This window comes from Pieris napi, chromosome 23 (genome assembly GCF_905475465.1).
Source record: "Pieris napi chromosome 23, ilPieNapi1.2, whole genome shotgun sequence".
NCBI lineage: Eukaryota > Metazoa > Arthropoda > Insecta > Lepidoptera > Pieridae > Pieris > Pieris napi.
This window is the reverse complement of record NC_062256.1, coordinates 10,013,891-10,035,501: the sequence shown is the minus strand read 5'-3', so window position 1 is coordinate 10,035,501 and position 21,611 is coordinate 10,013,891. Positions and strand designations below refer to the sequence as shown.

The window sequence follows — 21,611 nt, the reverse complement described above, 5'->3', positions numbered from 1 at the left end:
AAGGGATTCTAGAGTTAGGTGGAAAGTTACTAGACTCCACAGAAATTCACGACACGATAAAAAAATGAAAGATAATTAATTTTGAACATTTTTATTGCAGATTTCGATTATCTACAACATATTAAAGTCAACGAACTTTTATTACAGATAATATACTTAAAAATACATCACAAAATCAAATCAGTGTCAAACCACATTCAGCTTAAAAATATTTTTGATCTTTCGAATTTCGACGTATGTGCGCAAATTTTTAAGATCACGTCAGTTGTGAGAAGGGCGAACGGCCTACTTCCATGTTCAGTACTTATTTCTTAATATATTCCTCGAACTTATAATCTAAACTAAGAGCTTAAAGCCTATCCAAAGCCAAAAGCAAAAATAATTCTAGGTCAAGACTAAGCGAATCGTTTCCCCAGTTTCACAAACAATAGAATACTAAGATATAAAAGATGTTATTCTGTGAAACGATATATTTGTGTGTTCACCACAACCGACATATTTACATTCCTCGTCCGTTAAACGAAACTACTCAAATTGCAGATAAATTTTTAAAGGTATATAACAGTTAGGTCGCTCATTAATATCGATTATGAGGAATACTTTATAGTCATTTTACTTATGGCACCAAATGCTTACAGCAAATATACTTTATATGTACACTTTCATATTTACAAAGTTAACCCAATAAAATAGAGAAAATGTTAAAGTAGAACAAAAATATATGTGAGCCGTGCTGCGGCTACATTCGAAGCTTACTTACATGGAAGACGTTGGACTAAACTATTTAAAATAACTAATTCTTTTAAATGCACACGACTTATAGCAATCCTTAAGTTAGCTAACTACGCCACCCGTACTTACACACAATTATATCTATTATAATATCTGTGGAAACTATCACATTTTAAAGTTAAACTTAAATCGTCTATACTAAATTCCTATCTACAACAGAATAGAACCATTAAGTACGAAAACCTAGTTCTAATATCTATCGCCGTGTGTTTACCTATTTCCAAAAGTCAAAGTATTAGGAACAATATTGTATGGAAACGCTCTATATCTAATATATTCTATTAATAATAATTGAATCACAATTCTTTTATTTCAGATTTTGCTTATATTACCTTACAACATAACATAGTACTCCTACGTTAACATATTATGACTGGAAGTGACTATGAAATCAAGTTTAAACTGTTAGTTAAACTATCACATTATATATTAGGCACTTAAAACTACCTGTTGGTTCAGTGTCAAAAAGGAACAACGATTCTGAACAATTTAAGAACTATCTTTATTTTGTCATCTTATAAATAATATAACTTTCATGTAGCCCTTGTCCTTCTACTATAATATATCAAATAATCTATATATACTGTGCAAGTGTTGGTAATACCATTATATTTCTGTTAAATGTATTTTAAATCTTGAATATAATATTTAAAGTTGCAACATTCAAGCGTAATATATTGCCTTCCCCCGATATACTTTTACTGTGATTAAAATGCATATTTAAAAAAAATATGATTCTGCCATGTGACATAAATGTTTTTTTCAACAAGATAATATAATATTTAAGTTATTTGGGAAGAATATAATAATATATGGACTGCAATACGATATACTTAATTAAAAGGATCTCGTATGTTTTCTCTACGAAGAATTCACTTTGGTCCCGTGAGTTATGATTTAGCAATTTCGTTATAATTGTAAGTTAGATTAGATATTTTGATTATCGCATACCAAAACCTTATATTAAATAATAAATGTATAATATTATCGTTTCAGGCGATAATGAAAATTGTTTCCTATGAATAAAGAGGTAGATCGTAATTTCAAGATACCTATTATGAACTAATAGAAAATTCTATCGGTGATTAATTTCCTACGATATTTAACGCGCCTCACTCGTGCGAAAGAAATGTGAAGACTGGGCGCTCATTTACAAGAAGCACAAAGGGCCAAACGACGTCAACTATCAAGATAAACTTCGTTCTTAAATAAAAATTATACACGATAAGTAGTAGGTACTTATGTTAGACACATTGTCAGTCTTGGTATCAGTCCTCGATCACGGATACACCGTTCAAATGTTCTAGTTTATAGTATTTTCGTACTGCACCGAAGTTAAAGCGACAATTTCAGAAGTGGACATCTCTGACGTCGGTGGGTGTGGCAGCGTTATTGTGGGGCTTGTCTTGGCTCGGAGGAGGCGTCCAGCCCGACGCCTCCCGGCTCTGTCCGTTTGGGACGGACACTACCCGCTCAATCAAACCCTGCACCAGCTCCTCCATTTGCTCCAGACACGTTTGTAAGCAGTCCTGATGAAAGACACGTCGTTAGAGAATAGCCAATTGTGATTATGTTTATATGAAGTTGCGTGGTGGAGATTAACTTACCAAATCGATGCCTGTCAGTTCGTGTAATCGAGGCAGGTGTCCGTCTAATTCTAGGCCTCGCAAAGCGGCCGCTATGCTGCACGCCGCGAGAGTGCTCGCCGAGTATAACGTGAACTCGTAATCTAAAACAAAAAATATTTTTTGAAATATCATACGTAAATACGTTTTAAACTTTGACATTTGAGGAAAACAAGTGGTTCGTACAAAACTTCAAACTTCAGATTTACAAAATCTTGCGTAGACAAAAAGGGCGCCTCATTAAAGTACCTACTTAAATTGCTGCTTATGATTGAAGCAACAAACGAGCACTCTACCGAGCGATATCAGTATAGAACCGGGTCAGCATGCTTACACAGTAAATGTAGGTACCTAAAAGCGGATGTGGAACAAAGTTAGTTTATATTTAACGAGCGTCAAGTACTTATGTCATAAATCATAATTATAATTGCGTATTTTGCGGGTTTCCCAGCTACGTGGTGGTTGGCGACAAAGTCAACGTATTAGCGGAGTAGCCCTGGTGGCACAAAGGAAAGGGTATCGCCTAATGAAATACGTCTCTCTCCTTCCCGCAGGTTGTTGGTCTCTGTCTGGAGAGTACAGTCTCAAAGGAGCCGGCAACCGCCCTCGCGGCCGCATTCCTCCGCTGTACCTGCGCAACCGATTTACTGGAATATTTCTCACGAGCTCGCCTGGCATAATATTATTATATATACAATATATCCTCCTAAAAAGGCATCATCGACCAATTCGGGCTTACAACTCCGAATGAATAGATCAGGTTATATGTTACCACACGGTTTAGTTGGTAAAACATATAATCCAGCTAATTTTAATTTAATTAAGAACAGACTTGTTACATTGTTTTCATTATCATTTCCTCAGACGCAATTTATAGTATAATAAAACAAGAGGAAAAACTTATTTGACCTTCAGCGATTTGTCAAATGCTGCCTCTCAAAACACACGCACTTACATAAAAAGAACAGTCTACCATTTATTTGGAGCGGGATTATTAAAAAACGGTGACCAAAAAAAAGTTAAAAAGCCTCTATTGGGCATTGAAGACTCGGCGCACCGTAATCTCAAATTCTGAAAAGTATGGGAACGTAGACAATATAGGCAGAGCATCCGAGAGCACTCCATTCATGATTAAGTATATTCCTTTATATCGAACGACGTATGGTTACCGAACACTCTTTCAGCTTCATTTAAAGGGTTTTTTAATTCGTATGGCGGCGGAGTCGAGATAAAGGCTCTGAAGGAAGGAACAAAACGAAGATACGAAACAACGAGAGCGGCCGCTTACTCGAAGCATTTGCATAATCTGATGTTAATCAAACATTGAAGCCCTACCGCTTTGCAGTTCGACCCGCGGACCGGTCTCACGACCAGATAGCTCCAACTTAAGGGACCTTACGGAGTCTTGTTTGATATTGAAATCCATCCGAGAGTCATGACATTGAAGTACCCAAGTTCGCTAAGCAAATTTGGCAACGAGTCGAAACCCAAGCGATTTTGTCGCCTATGACATAATCGTCTAATATCCTTTGTACATGTATGGCGACAGCGAGACATCGTTACGTCCTGAGGTTCAATGTCTAAGTATTTGAGAGGTGAACGTTCGAGGCCGTAGGAGAACGAGAACAATATAGACTTGTAGACCTAGAGCGTAGTGCCTCATTTAAGGAATTAATACTTCACATTTAAGTCTGTTTCCGCCTTTGACGAATGACGAAATCTAGTCACAATGCTGTGAGACTAATACAAATCAAGCTCCTAAATTGTCCGGGTAATATGATATTAAAACTATTAATTCTGTAGCTAAGATGAAACTAATAAAAGTAACTTGTTTTGTAAAGTATGTCTGTGTGTGTCAGCACTAAAATAATCCATTACAAATTTAATATCCCGGCAAGTTATGACTGCACTGAGTAAATTGTACCATTCGAATAATGATACATAATGCGGGCTCGCTCGATACCGTGGAGTGTAACTACTAACTACCACTCATGCAGGGCAGCCGCCGCCACTTAACCTCCTGTACTATAAATATACCACAGACCTTGAAAGCATTTGAAAACGAAAGTTTTAAGTACAATAAGACTGCAGTCAATTCATTATTACTCTATGTACGGTGCAAAATTCTAGCAGTTAATAAACGGAACTTGTTAACGTAAGTTTAACCTTCAATTTTTTACATTAATAAGGGGTACTTCATAGCGTTACTGTCACGTGTAAGAGTGATATTTTGCGGTAATAAAGCATTGTATTGGGTATGAATAATCTACAGTCTGACAAGCGCGAGATGATACCCAAGGAGCATGTAAAATAAAAGAGTTGAAGCGTGAACTTCGCCAAAAAAACAAGGCGGCGGCGGCGGCAAACAACAAAAACCGTTGCATAAAAACATATGATCCGCCGAGGGGTCGCGGGGCGCGGGCAGTCCCGAGGCGTGCTGGAATGCGATCAGGCGAGCCGCGTGGGAGGTGCTGGCCCCACACGCGCCCTCACTCTAACCCTCACTGTAAACAAACCTATTCACATCTCGGCAGCAAGAAGCCAACAAAAATCTGCACGCAACGTTCTAGGTTTAAAAATCTCTATCGTAGCTCGCGATGCCACGAATTAAGTACAACTTAATTGCATATAACGTGACTGCGGCCTATTTCAGTTGACTATCAGTTCCAGCAATTGTTGATAGCCCGAGATAGCGTGTAACTGCATCGTGGCTTCACCGTGAGAGCCATTTCATTGAATAGGTTAAAATATAATTGGGAATGCGCGCTATCTGACGTAAGACATGAATATGCATCTGAGACTTATTCCGGTTTGAGGCATAGTGTTCGTTCTCTATTCATTTGTCGTTAGGTTCAGTGACACGTGACATCGACATGACAGACACCGCGAGCTAGGAACGGTGAATATTCAGGCGACTGCGCAACCATCGCGACATGACATGATCGCTGATATTGCGAACGAGGTGCTAATTACATATACGCCGCTTAGACTTCGTTTTGATAACTTTCAGTATTTACTCGAACGTGTAAGACAAAAGGTATAATAACTGGGTACAGGTATTATAGCTTTACACTTTACGGGTACAGGTAAGGCGTTTTACAATATAACAATATTGCAATAATGAAATAATTCAGCAATACATACAAATGTATAGATTTAAGTATAGTAACAACAATGAACTGTATTTATATATCAACTATGTAATTAATTTAGTTATTTTTAACAATATCCTCCAATCAGCCTATTAAGTGTTAATGAGGGTTCGTTAAATGACTACGTTTGCGGTTTTGCGCTGATAATAACTAACTGTATTTAGAACTCGAGATATGGAATACATTTATTGTTATATAAGACGTTATGTAAAGAAAGAAAGCTCACCTCTCACGGCTACTGTGATGAAGGTCTGGGCGTGCCTCTGCACCATTTCACTGGTGACACGTCCACCACGGAGTGGCAATCGTGATATCAGGAGTGGTAGAAAATCGTGAGCCGTCACTCCTGCGACGTCCCATTTCAGTTTCGACAGCACAAGCAATTCCCAGCTCTGTTGACAAAATATACACTTAGTTGAATTCTAAATAATTCCTATTATTACTAACTAAAAATCAGCATAATATTTGTTATCTGTGCCGTGTGCGTGCACAAAACTTCTGAGTGACATAAAAATGAAGATTAGCTTAGATTTATTATAAAAAGCCGGCCGAATGCAAAGAAGTGCTTATTGGGCTAGTATATTAATGCTGCATTCCACTCCTTACATCCGCTGCATAATCGTAAACACGCCGAGTTTCGCTCGACTTCCCGGAACGGAACGTAGGTAGTCCCCAACACATTGTTAAGCTCAATAAAAATCAATATACTATTCGATAATTTTTACTTCGGCCTTTACCAGCACTGAATACGCTTAATTCCCCTCCTTGCTATAAACTCTTAATCTGAAACTTTGTCCAGCTTCTTTTGCTGACCTACATTAATTAATAAGTGCCGTGATAAGGACGACCTTTGTACAAGTTTGCGATATGAATGGTGAGTTTTATGAATAACTTGATTATTTTGTGCTCACACACACACGTCCGCATGTCAGCGATGCATGGCCGTTGACAGATAATACTCGATGTTTACATAACTCAAACGATGGGGTCGTCCAGACCGACAAACGTTTGCTTTTTTCAACTAAACAAATATATTCCGAATATCGATAAGGATAGAGTCGAGATTAGTCTGCGGTTCGAATGAACTTGAGGCCTATTGGTACTTGATATTCAGTACTTGTGAATGAATGAGGCTCATCATCACTGGAAGTCGCACGATATGTGATCTCGTCTCGGTGTGCGTCAACTAACCGTGCGGTCTAAGTAATCCGGTTAATATGAAGCATATAATAATGGCTCATAATGCTTTGGAAACTAAAAAGAACAGGTGAGCGAAAGTGGTTAACGATGGTGGTATGCGGGTCGACCGCGCTCTCAAAGGATTCCGTCTCTCGCCTCGCTGTCGTTGAAAAGCTTCGGAAACAATGCGCTCGTAAAGAATTTACCGCAGACACCACCTGATACACCGTGCGGATGTAGCGATAGCGTTACGTTCAGCTAAAGAACTAAGATCCGAAAACACGCAGCGCGGGTCTCAGCGATCGTGTGAAAGTACAAATAGAACTCGAGACGTTTGGAATGCGGCTCATAAATTTCCAAGTCGGTGTTCATTAGAAGCTTGCGCGGTAGCAGTTATCGAGGCACGTTACAGCCAATAAAGCGAGCTATGCAAACAGCCCTCGACGCGCCCGCGACACACTCGCTGAATTCCGTACCTGTTCCCATGCTTCGTCCGATTTCATCGAGCACTACCTACACACAATACCTACCTAAATGATTCGTTGTATTAGTGAATGATTATACCGTGATTTCCCTATGACCAAACTGTGTAGGGAGTGGACAGCGTTTTGGTCGGAAGCTTTACATGTTGAATACTAAAGTTACCTCGAGTATGCAAAACGTGACACGCATTCTTTTACACAGCTACAGTGGAGCTAACGTAATACGTTATCACAGCACATTCCTGTAAAATGATGGTGAGCGATTGCGAAATCATTACGTGTGGCTTATTTCACTTATTTGTACATTACAACAAACGTTAAGTTCGATCGTAAATCTTAATTTATGTACGTGACGAAGAACTTACGAAACTACAAATTTTCTAAATATTTAATAATATTAAGTTACCTTTATGAATTTACCAATGGAGTAGTTTTACCAAGTTTAACCGCAAAGTCTTCGTCTTTGCCCCATTGTCTGTGCCCGCATAGAATGGGTTTTACTTAGAACGAAATGCTATTTATTATTGTTGTTTTTAGAGGTATCATATCAATAATGCTTTACAAAATGTAGCAAATGAAATTGTAATTTATTTTATAGTTTAACTCTTCGGTAATGTACAGACAATAATGGAATCCATTAAAGGACGCTAAAAGCTAGTTTGTTTCTTTTGAAGATATAAATAGAATATATTTATATGTATTAGTTTGGTATGGTGATAATATGAGTTATTCTGGCAGTCGTGGAGGTTTCTTTGGCAAGCAGCAAGGAGCCGAGCGCTGGAATGCGACCCGCCCAACCCCCTTCGCCCCTCTCACCCGAGAATAACGACTGCTCTCGTGGGAAACAATAGTAAGAAAGTACGAGCCAAATTGAATAAGGAAACCCGTTTGATAACACCTAACGTACCTTAAAATATTGATTTAAAATGGCATCGTCTTAGCAATGCTCATTAGTGGGGAAAACAAGCGTAACCGAGCCGTGAGATCTGCAAATAAGTGTGCTTTTCTTCTTCCTGGTAAACTAAGCATTTGTAAGCTACATAAGTACATATTTATGAAATGAAAAATATGACAAAAAAGATAAAATATTTCAAGGCGTGTCATTCAATACAGACAGACGGGAACGAGTTATTGGATTTTCTCTGAGCGGTGCCTAAAAAGAAAATTCAATCAAGAATACGGCCTTATTCTTCAATTATAATAAGCGTTTACAGTGGATGTGAGAACGCGCAGGTTTTATGATCGTGCCGAGGCGGCGGTTGTGATTCGTGAGGCCTGCGTTAAGCTGTCTCGGTCGCTCTTTTTGCTTGTGCTACGCTCACCTACCTTGACGAGCTTGATAACCAGTACGAGAGAAACCGCTCTCTGTATCTAATACACGATTTCAAAATTAAAATTCCGTTTAGTAAAATCCATATAATCTTTCTTATAAATTCAATAAGTTCATAATGCTTCGATTTATGTTAATCGTTTTCTGGGTAGACTAAGAATTTCCATAATAATGTTTAATATTAATTGCCGGCGCATCCGCTGTTCTAGACACCCGCCATTCGTTTCACTTGGATAATCCATTGTAAACGAGCATAATATTATATTCAACCAGTGTGACGGGTACCGCCTTTACTGATATAAGAATATTGGGTTACCTACTTTCATATTTGTGACCACATTCAAACATATTACACAAAAATAGTTAATTGATTTATATGCAAGGTCAAAAATTATATCAATTATCACTTTTATCTTTATCTTGGGCTCTACGGAATGTCGTAGTTGTTCTACGAAAATGCTACGCACCTAACGACTAAGTTTGAAACAATTAAAACTCAATTTAATTAACGCTTTTGTGTGTGTATATAAAACTTATCATTACTGTTTACAATTCCATAACCGTGTTTCTTTGATAAAGCATTTATTTCATTTGGATAATTGGTAGGTAACTGTTCAAATAACAACATTCACAACGTATTGAATAAATGATTAGATATATACATACAGAGACTAAAAATAATGAAATAAATATTAGCTTCTAAGCTATATTAAGAGAGTTATCAAAGTGCGTCAGAAATGTAAAGTATTTTAATACTTCAAGGTCGTTTAGAATAGCATTAACGATTGTCATTCGCATATAGAAAACCTTTGGGAAGCAGCTCGTAGGATCGTCAGACAAGGCAAGTCGCGGTCGCGCCGTGAGAAAAAACAAGCGGCATGCTTCGTCTGTAATTGGTCTGATTGAAACGCGGCTCTCGTTCGGCGGTTCCAAGAAGGCTGCCGGCTCGTTAGGGGACACTGTCCGGGACCCCTCCTCTCAGACCTCACGCCGCATTCCTCCGATTTTGGGCCTAACTTTTTCCACCGACCGGCGGAATGGTGTAATTCGATTTTTATGTAATAGTCCAAGAATAGAAACTAATGCAAGCACTAAAAAAGCCGCCAGGTATCAGGGTAAGTAAGTATGGAATGCGTTAAAAACAAACGAACTCGATTGTATGACGCTAAAAGATGCGGCGTGCACTTATTATCTACGGGAGGACGGGGCTCCGACGGGTGGCCGCGACGCCCGAATTGCATTGCATATCACTCGTAATATATTCAACATATTATATGTAGCGACATTTTATTATTTTTAGATTTATCAATTGCTTATTAGGATTAGTTTAGTTCGAAATATTGTAATATTATTTGAGAAACGAGTAGGTACTACAAAAACCTTTATGGTGAGAATACCTACGTTTTTACGCTAAGCTATTATTAAATTAATATAACCCCTCGTCTGACATAGTGTAAAATATAGCATTGTGCTATAAAATGAGAGTTATGAAATCAAAAATATATTAAAAGATTTAGGTTTAAAAATATCGTTATAAGTTAAATTTTAATTAATATCTACGACCTACAGGTACTTAACCTTAAGGTAGATTTAACACGCAGGGCAAACGAATGATTAATTTATTTACTTTACATAAAATTAATACTAAATCTACGACCAAAAAAGTAATCGTTAGAGGGCAATGACCGCATAATTTAACCATCTATTATTATGATAACTCGAAATTGACAAAAAATGTACTTTAATGATTACTAAGAAAAGTAGGTACTTCGTTAAAATGTTACATGGCACTTAATCACGTAACTTGCCTCGCCCTAACTCTTATGTGTATAATAACTAGATTGATAACACAACTTCCGCTGCAGAAAGCCAACTACAATTTAAATTACTTACGAATGTGATAAGTTTTGAAACAACCCGAACGTCATATCATTTTCAATACAATCTGAATTGCATTCGGTTATTTATGATAAGGGGAGGTCATATCGCAACATTTCGTCCAGTATTCAATGATAAAACTTACGCATAAATCCGAAATCGTAATGCTGTTTGCCGTGTAGAAGACCAGTAAATCTGCAGGGAGGCCTCGCGAACTCGGTTCCCGTAGCTTGGACGCTAGCAGCAAACAGGCCGTGCCCAGCAGTTGGAGCTGACTTTTTCCAACCGTGCAGGTACTAAGGAACCGATCAAGGTAGGACATCGCCAGCGTGAACACCTCTTCCTGGCAGTTCTGATCTTCGCAAACCTGAAAAAACGATACGGTTCAGTACATTACATTTAGTGGGCATCACGGCGCCGCACCTCGCTCTTATCACACTGAATTCCTGATAACCTATATATTCCATAAAATTGTAATTCACACTAAGTGCGATAAATGAGCCTCGTGCTTTCCTACTCGGGCTCTTATCGAAGCGGGTACTCTTCGTTGCTTTCCAAGAAGTAACGGTCAAACGTATATTAAGTAATTGAACAGTTCTTCCGTAGTCGTGTTAATACCTAGTTGAGAATCGGTTGTACTTAAAAGGAGAGAGTAAAGCGAAGTGCAGTGATCTACTTAGTAAATAGAGAACGTCACGAGAGACGCGAGTCGGTCGCGCATAGTTTCGCACGGTGTAATCCGAAACACGGATGCACCCGCAGTGGGACCGGCAAGAGCCTCAGCTGATGGTCCCACGCTCGACTGTCAGCTGATTAACTCATAGCTCAGCAGAACGGGCCATTGTTCTGTTACAAGATTACTGGGTGCGAATACTTCAACATCATTACGTTGTTAGTTTTTGTGGCGTTTGTTAATACCCATTGTGTAATACGTATAGAAACAATAAGTGTATATATTGTGATATCGCTTCTCGTTTAATCGTTCACAGCAGGAAAACATTTCATTTTAATTCTATTTGGGTATATAACATGATGAAATCTACCTAAAAATGTTTGATTTGCACCGAGATGTTATTTAGTGGGCTTAACTAGAGACTATGAAATGTCATTGCCCTTTCAGGTGGTGTTTTTCGGCAGGGCTTCTTGTAATTTGGTATGCGACAGGTTTAACGTATAAATGGTGGGCATAATGTGTCGGCAAACTTGGTAAAGTGGCAACGAGGCGCATGCGTCGGCAGCGCAGGGTGACGTCAGCGCCCGCGCCGCTCCCACGTGGCTCGAATTTACAGCTGACTGATCTCATATGGTTAGGCTAAGATAACCCTGGATGCATTATCTTTCAAAGCAGAACCTATCTTTATAAACCCCATTTCACCGCATAGGTGAAATCTGCATAATCAACCAATGCAAATAAAATATTGTGAAATTAACAATAAAATATCATGTTACAATTTGTAAATGTATGAGAATTATAAAGTTTCCTAGCGATAGATAAAAGCGCGTCCGGCGTCAGCTGTGTGCGTGTCAAAATCAGCTGATTATTCAAATAGAACGAGCGCTCGCATCGGTCGGCGACCGCGGCGTTCCGCCCCGCCGGCCGGCAGGGCCCCTCGCGCAATCAACAGGCACTAAGCACTACATTCCGAAACACTACTTTATGTTATAACATAATGCGGGAGCATCCCAACATAGTAAAATATTTCATTTGATATTTTGAATTTATTTCTAATCAGATTCCTATTGGAAAGTTATAAACATGATCAGCTGATCATGTAAACAATGACGATAGTGGTGTTATAATCGCTAGAATATTTGAAATAGTTTTTACCATAATGCTTATCCTTATGGCACGTTAACTAGAGAAAAATGCACAAGATTTTCTAGACCACGTTTCTATGATACACTCGGTTATCGGAATCATAATATCTCCATACACCTAGACGTATGAATCGTTTGGCACCGGCGGCAGGCGAGCGCTTACGCAGACACCGAGGTACCTACACGTGGCCGAGTGGTTAGCAGATCGACAAGATGGCGAACGAGTGGGCCCTGAGCTCACCTCTAACATCCACTCGGCGACCACTCGGCGCATATGAGGGGTGATCTCGGTCTGCACGGTGCCGAAGTAATTGGCGGTGACGGCGTAGCTCTCCTCGGTGCGCAATAGGTTGTCCAGCACGCGCCGGCGCAGCAGCACGGGGTCGGCGGCGGCGGCGGGCGTCGGGCCGGCCTTCGCCCGCTCGCTGCCGGGGCTCACGCGTTCCGCGCACAACAGCTCCATGCTACACCGCACAGCGGCTTATCTAGGCCTCGAGTTACCTCGCGGAGTCGTGTCGAGAACAGCTGACTGAGCGCGCGTGTGGAGCCGTTCGAGTTGCGGTGCGACGACGGCGACAGCCCGAGTCACAATGAGTGGCCGCCGGCGGAGCGACCGACCGGCCGCCGAACATATGATCGGCGGGGCGAGGGGAGGGGCGCCGCCCGGCCCGTGAGGCCCGCACGCAGGTTTCTCCCGATTCGACGCTCGAATAATAAAACATAACACGTTTTCTTGCTCTCTCGTATTCTATCCCGATTCTTGCTTCTCGTTCTATTATTTACAAAATGAAATGAATTCCACGAGCTGATAAAATATCCGACGTAACTTTAAAAGCACTATTATTATTTTATTGTATGTATTTACCTCAGAGTATTGATAGTTAACTACATAATGAAAGGCGAGAGAAAATGATATTCATTTTTCCTAACTAAATTATTAATATTATCTAACGATTAAGTTTCCCAAAGGGGCACCCTAGACAATTTACGTGATTGTGGTGATCAATACCCATGGACATATCAACGGCCTTTACTATAAATTACTCTACGTTAGTAATTACGGCTTTTTTGCTTACCTAGTTCAAATATTTAAATGTCCTTGACATCAATAAAAAGCAGCCTACATTCTAGCCCTAATCGTCTAGATTTTTCCATAGGTACCTAAGTATTACAAATAAATGCAGTTGTATGTAAAACCAATTACAAATTGCGAAAGAAAAAATCTCTTTCAAGCAAAGAGAAGATAAATTTCATCGATCATCATCATCGACGGCATTGCAAATGCCTGCTAATAATACCAACTGGAACTGGCCATGGTGACAACGTAACGGCACTCTAACAGTTTTTCTGAAATCCTATCATAACCTACCTTGATTGCTATTCAAAATTCATCTGTAGTGCTTACTGCTTTGAATAAATTATATCGCATTTCACCCAAAACCTGAATAGATGTTTCGTTAGAGACGAAAAATGTTGGCTAATTGTTGACACGCAAGTCAACGGTCTAGCCTAAAGTTATTGTTGCTAATTAAGTAGGATATGAACCCGAAAAGTAAGTATTAGTCCTTACTGTGTTACAGAAATAAAATAAGTATTAGTTACCAAGTATGTGTATCTTTTTGTATCCTCAGTATTGTGCAAAAGTTTACTCCTAAATAGAAATATGAAGTGCCCTTTTTCGCATTGTTCGTCTCGACATATAACTTTCTGTAGATATAACTATATGCGGCGTACATTTAATTTTTTTTTAAATTCGTGTACTTCATGTACTTTTAGTAGAAAAAAAATTGTAAAACGACTCTTGCACATCCAATCACATTGGCCAAGTGACTGGATTTTGTAACAAAAACATCTATCATGAATCATTATACATTTAAGAAACACCGTTCACAAATTACATATTATGTATTCGCACAAGTACTTAAGGAGACAATTTCATTAATTGCACTTTGGTAACTGAGAAGAGGAAGTAAAAAATTTATTTTATGTTTACTAACCAAAAGGAGAAACTACTCCTTATTTTATACGCCCCGTTGTCGGTTGTCGGTCCCAAACCGTTTTTCGCAGAACCCATTTCGTGTACAGACTTTTGGAATAGTGATTGAGTTTAATTCTCACTTGTTTCACTCAGAGTCTTTTTCGATGCTTTCTTTTATAATAGATCATTCTGATTAATGAATTAACAAACATGAATTTATAATTTGTCGATTCATGCTGTTTTCAAATGAATAATAGTAATTATCTGTGACGGTAGATTATTCTGATAATTTTATAACTAAATAACTTGCGAACCAGGTATGAAAATTATTGTCTGATCGGTTAACGACAGATTTAGGCAGTGAAAGACCCGTTGATGCTTCCGAAGGCATTAATGATGGTATTTTGTAAGGTATAGTAGACATATCTAAACATTAATTCTTAATGATAGACTGTGAGTAAGGTTGACAGTGTTTAGAGGAATTCTGTGAATTGTGAAAATGTATTCTATTAAATAATGAAACTTATCTATATCTATACACAAAGAACCTCGACAAATAGTGAAAGACGTAAGGGAAATTGGAAAAACCCAAATGCGAAGAAAAAGTGAGAGTGATTAGAAGGATAATCTATTAGTTATGTTAGTTTAAATGTAAAATTAGTTTTTTATGTGGGGCCAATTAAATACTTATTGAATTTATTTTGTTCAATAATTATACTAAATATTCTAAACAAGATACATTTCATTTAAAGGGTAATTTACCACCATCACTGCTCTAGTTTTACACACCTTTTGAAGATTTCGGAAAACATTTATGAAATGAAAGACATGTAAAACGCGTTGGACTCTGTTTGCTTTGTTTCTTTGATAATTTCTCTTTAATAGGTATAAAAGTGATGTTTAGGTGTAACGCATAAGGGTTAACTAGCGGTTTTTACCGAACGTCCACGTGTTAAATTCGGAGATAGAAAGAAATAGCTAGGGGTTGAACGCACAACAATTGGGTTGAGAGTCGATAAACCACCAGGTCAACGCTATACCTACTTTCATGCTTATTTCTAGAATTCGTGCACCGCGTCTACTTAATGCATTAAGGAAAAACTAAATAATATTATTGTAGAACTTATCATAAACACGATCGTTTTATTGCCAAACAGCTGTGTCACCCAATTATTGCACATTCCATGCTTCAATGTTTGATTAAATTTAACATATTAATGTAATGGATTTTTGTATTCTGTTGATGTGACATAAATGTTCTGTGACCGGGAATCTCAAGATATTAATTAATTATCAGAATCAATAAATTGGATTGGTCGATGCTGTTGCTGGATAGCAACAAAACTCCTTTCGTAGATTTGATTTTTATTGCTTCAATTCATAACGTGGTCAATCCTCTTATTTCGTCATACCTTGCATAGGCAAGTAGTGAGGATCTTTTAATGCCCTAAACTCCTGAACGAAGCGTCGTCACATAGTATAATTTTAATTATCACGCTGATCAAATTCTAAAATTGCGATAGTTGATGACTTTGGCAGCAGTAAATGTAAATTTAGAATAATTTTCTTGCTTTTCTTTTTTTTTCCTTAATTTGTTAATGCAGTACACAGTACAGTACAGTGGAACAGTGAATAAATTATATTTCAATTTACAACCATGTTATTTGCATTTTGCAAAAACCAAAACAGTTTTCAAGCAAAAACATGCCCTACAAATTATAATTCACAATTTCTATCATTATATTAATTCTAGGGTGAATATATTTTATTTTTTCAAAATATAATATGTGACAGCACATAAAGCTTTTTCCTAAATACATGAAATTTAACTTTACATTTATTATTTGAAGACAAAGGATCATAGATTATGACCTAACAGATGTGAATGCTTTGAAAGTTGCTTTACCTTCATTATTCGCTTAGGCTGGCAAATCAACATTTTGTTTGAAGTTCATATAAAGGCGATCTTGTAAAATAGCTTAATAGCTGTTATTGTTTATGCAAACCTGCTTAATGAGGGAGCCAAGGTATTTATTTTTGATTAAAACAGGGGTCTACCAACTGATATGAACCTTTACTAACTTAAAATTAAAATAAATAGCAGACTGACTCAGCAACAATCAAGCCTTTTATGGACCTCTCACTATACATTAACAAATCACTCTCGCATCAGCCTCGGCGAAGTAGCGTCTATATGTAGCCAGGCCGTGCTTGGGTACTCAATGTCGGAGACCGCGAGCTCCTTGGTGCTCACGATGCACTCAAGAAATGATGCAATGTTTGGACATACTACATGACAGCCTTAACTGAGCTACTGTTCTTATTTTTGGTTAAGCGAATACTACAGGTTATATATAGACGCTTCAGTAAGAGTCTTTCGTTTGTAAATATTATGAATTGATATTTAGCTTGAATAATCCCGGTTATCTTTGTTAAATAAAGGTATTTTTTCACTAAAGTCAGATGTGAGTTTTCAAGTCACTAAAAGCTATGGAATTAAAGCCGTTGACGACATCTCACATTAATTTTAACGATTTTAGAAAAAATATCAATCTTTCCCCATCACGATTTCATCTTTACCCTATTTTGTGGTCGTATCTTTATTTTTCTATTTACTCTTTTTCTCTGCTTTCAAACAGATTTAACAATATGTAATTGATATGATAGAAAAGTATAGTTTTTGTTAGTTACAATCAAAGCCATAAATTAGTACAGGTTAATATTTATTGTTCTACAAGAGGTTCAAACACAACTCCTCTCATCTCATCAAAACACCGTTCAATCTTCCCCCCACTCACCTCACTTGATTGTCCACATTAGCTATTGGCTGAATCGTGGATTAGTAGTTGACGAAAGTTATCTGGGTTCATCTAAACAAAAACTGTCTCGGTCGCTTGACACACACGGCTGACCACATGAATCAGCCGGTGATAAACACCGTACCAACATTTTCTATATATGGGCAGTTGCCCATGGGCGGATCGTGAATTTGTGGGGTTCTGGGCTATTACGGGGAACTTCCCTGTAATAGAAGCACACGCGAAAATATACACTGACCGAAAACAAGCGACGGGGAATTCCCCGTTTCATTCGATAGTCGCGCATTGCACATGTGTTGATTGATCTCAGATTTATTGTGATTGTATTTTTTTAATTTCACATATTTTTTAAATTAAAAATATCGCCTATTGTTTTCAGCGGGAACTGGGGGACCTTTTTATCCACGGGATTCTGGACTGCAGCCGAAAAAGTCTGTAGATCCGCCCCTGTCACAGCCAGGATACGAACACACGACATCAGGGTTGGTTCGCAGTCACTTAATAATAATAAATAATAATAAATAGCCTTTATTGCTGACACCCATACAATGTAATAACAATAATTATTTAAGTTACATAAAAAAACACTTAATTCTAACACATAAATAAAACTTAGTCTAATGCATCATATGACCCGTTTTTGGTAATCAGCGTGTCCTGTGACACGTAGGCCTCTTCCAGCTGTTTCCATTCTTTTCTGTTATTAGCTCTTCTTGTCCAAGTTGTGCCTCCTATTATCTTAATATCGTCTGCCCATCTCTTGGTCGGTCTTCCTCTTTTCCTTTTTCCATCTCGTGGTTGCCATTCTGTAATTATTTTTGTCCATTTCAACCTGCTAGACCTGCACAGTCACTTAGACTAAATATATTATAGCAAATTGTAAATCGAAATTCTATCACATTTAATCTAGAAATTCACGAAATACCTGAGCGGAATACCTAAAATTATTTCCAGAAGGTAATTTTTAGACTGACTAAAACAAACTCCAGTAATGTAGTTTCAAGGACACTACACACGATACACACATAAGATTAGGAGGGACGAGGCCCAACCCACTGAAAAAGCTAAAATATATTCGTAATTTAACAGTCATGGTGCATATGCCTTCTTTGTGTGATGCCTACTATGCCTTGTAGGCGGTCGCCACTTACGTAGCCTAGATATAGGCTCTTAACCAAAGCCAATAACTTCACAACTTAGAAATATATTCATGTGTTATAAGTAGCGACAAAATCATCGATAATACGCCAAACACCCTTCCTTTTAAGAGTTTAAATAAACTCGTGTTCAAAGTCGATTAATTTAACTAGTAATAATTGAGTTAACGAAAGAGAATATTATTCTTTGCCCACCGGGCATTGGGCAAGCTCTGACTCCGGTATTTTTCGTATGGATATTTAGAAATAGAGGACTATATCGAATTGCATACAAAATTACAAATACGTCGGGGTCGGGATTGCTATTGGAAGTAACAGGTCCTTGGCAATTATTATTATTGTTATTATTATTTCTGCAAATTTAGGCCTAATGTCAGGTTTATAAAACATCGAAGCTAAAGTAAATTATCGTTTAAAAAGGTTTGTGTTTTAAAATAGACCGCGCGGTGGACCTTTTATATTACAATACAATGCTTTAAACACCTTACAATAGTATGCATAACAGTTACATTGTCTTATTCTAAACGATCATAGAATTACTTAAGTTAGCTTAGCTTAAAAAACCGAAGGATGTTATCGATTTGTGGCAATTTGCGAATGAAATCGTTTTAAGACTGTATCTATTATCTGTTGTTAAGGGACTATTTCACGGTAATTTATTTATTAACCGGAGTAAAATGCTATTAACTATAATATTTAATTCTTTTATTTAACAGAAGAAGAAGAGGAAGAATTATCAAATTTAATAATCTTCAAGTGTATACTCATTACTTGCACTTAGTAATACATTTACTATTCGTTTCACAGGCCGTATAATTTTTTGAAATTGTCTTGTTTTGGGCAGATTTTTCTACGGTCTATTGACGAAACGAGATTCCGAGACAAATTAGCAAAAGTACACTAAACGTACTATTTTCGAATGAATTGTTCGAACGGTGCCGGCTACATTCCATTTTACCGCGTTCCAAGCTCCAAGTCGCATATTCTGAGAAAAAGTGACGTCTCTCTCGCACTAAGCATTCCACTTTATTGCATGTGTTTTGGAATCCTGCTCATTGTTTTCGTTCAAGCTCATTTCAATAGCGCAGAAAGATTTCAAAAGATCCGGTCAAAGGTCTTCACTCTAGAAATTCTTATGCTCCATTCTCTTGTTATAGGGCAAATTCAAGTTAGTTGAACATTAGCCTCCTTAATTCATAGACATAGACATAAACGTAACATTTACTACTAACAAAACACACAATAATCAATAAAAAAAAAATAAAAGCATAAGAGATAACAATTTTTTTTCTTTTAAAGAAGAAAGTACGTTTTAATTGTGTATTGCGTGTGTTCTGTGGTTTTAATTGGCCCTGGCTCAAATTTAGCTTTATAAGTACGAGCCAAGGCAGCTTCTCCTGGCACAAGGTTTGCTTAGTTTACTTCGTAACGGTTTATGTAAAAGAATTTATAAAAAATATATTATAAAGATCGAAAATTGTTTGCAAATAGGTAAGATATTGTTAAGACATCTTATACGTTATTTGGGGTTGAGGTAATTATAAAATGTAGCGCATTTAAAGAAAACTTTCTTTTAAAGTATTACGTAAAGCTTTTTTGCCTGCAATTTATATAAAATGTCTGCAATGTTATAGATATCGCACATACGAGTTTTGAGGTGAGACGCTCATCTAAGCAATATGCTATCACTGCCCTGCGATTCTGTAACTCACACAGCGGTTTTCGCATCGGCGGTCTCTCTCAAATCAGTCGTGAAGCAGTCATTTTATGATTTGGCATTCTGATAAACAATAAAGTACAAGCTCCCACCTTTTCAGAATGCCAAATCATAAAATGACTCCTTCACGACTGATTTGAGAGAGACCGCCGATGCGAAAACCGCTGTGTGAGTTCGTGAAGTGAGTTACAGAATCGCAGGGCTGCTCTCGTTAATATAAGCAGCCTCCAAATTGAAGACAAATAACTATTAGTACTATTTTCGATCTATTGTCTTATCGTAATAGGCTATGGTTACTCTACAGGATATACCAGACATATCCGTTAAAGTGTGTGAGGTCTCAGTCATCAATTCTCAAACGCTGTCGGAACAGTAACTCAACAACGATGATTATCTATTAAGTTGATTGGTCTTATCCTGACAAAATAAACATAAGTTGTGGTTTGTCCCAATTACTAAAAAATTACAATTCTTACTCCAAAACTTCAACTTAAAGAGGACTGATGATATCTATGAAATCTAGAAAAGCACTGATATTCCACATTTGAAGGTATCCAATAGGTAAGCTTTAAGCTTACCTGCTAAATGATAAGCTGCGCATCTCTAAGATGATGTAGATCACGGTTAATCGAATGATACAGTTTTACGTTAATTTCCTGAAGAAGAGAACAAACGTATTTTATTATTACTATTAAGAAATATTAACTTTACTTTAGGATCATGGTTAAAATATTATCTAGTTAACTTCTGAACATCAAACGGACGCAGAACGAATGAGAACTGGCAATAATTCTTTTTAATTGTCAACTATACGTACAAATACATTAATTATTATATACCTACTTCTCTAAAAATGGACAGCATATCTCTCTCCCTGTCCACGGGCGCTGAAAAGGTGATAAATTCACGTTTATATGTGTCATAGAATTTATTTAAATATTCAGTAATCAGGTTCTCCAAAGGCAATAAAATGTATATTTTTGCGAATTATACTCTTTATAGATAGAAGAAAACATTGGCTGTATTTGTCGGCTGAATTATCGCATGGGCCTCAGTGAGACTTCGGCAGTGGCCGTTGAAAAACGCGACTAGAGACGGAGACCATTGACCTGGTAAATAAATGTTTACTGTCCTTGAACGGCGCGGGCCACGTCCGGCGTTACGTCACCCAGGAGGTGCCTCTGGGTTTCACTAAAACTTACTTACGAGTCCTTGGGGATTACTTGGATATTTAAACAATATGAAACATTGGGTTTTATACTATTCTGTAGGTATCGTAAATATATTGACACCATCACGACGAGCATAAACAACTTTAATATAATGTTACCTAGGTATGTCATATGATAACATAGTTACCTATTCTTGCGACAGTTGCAATATATTATAACTTCAATATTTGTTCCTGCGCTAACTGCCTCCTTAGAGTTATTATTTATTTTATTTATCTTTCTTTAAAAGAAATGAATGCGATATGAATTTTACTTTCTAATTTCACGTGGCAATGTTATCAATGTACAGTGATAACAATTAGCCCTAGATTACCAGATCTGGATAAAACGAAATCACCCGCGTCGTAATAAGGTCAACGACTTGTCCGGTGTTCAATGAGAACGCGAAAAAGGCAAACACAATCTAATATAACGCTCAAAACTAATCATCTACGAATTCATCAATCAATAAA

General features: G+C 37.6%; 1 protein-coding gene across 1 annotated transcript; it reads right to left on the bottom strand.

Moving 5' to 3' along the window:
- Positions 1-75: 75 nt before the first annotated feature.
- LOC125061402 (G1/S-specific cyclin-D3-like) lies at positions 76-12,849 on the bottom strand. The gene is made up of 5 exons (XM_047666845.1): positions 12,498-12,849; positions 10,584-10,805; positions 5,796-5,961; positions 2,400-2,521; positions 76-2,321 (listed from the first exon to the last, which is right to left on the bottom strand). Exons 1-5 carry the CDS (start codon positions 12,717-12,719, stop codon positions 2,142-2,144), a joined length of 912 nt encoding a protein of 303 aa, XP_047522801.1. The 5' UTR covers positions 12,720-12,849; the 3' UTR covers positions 76-2,141.
- Positions 12,850-21,611: the final 8,762 nt, after the last annotated feature.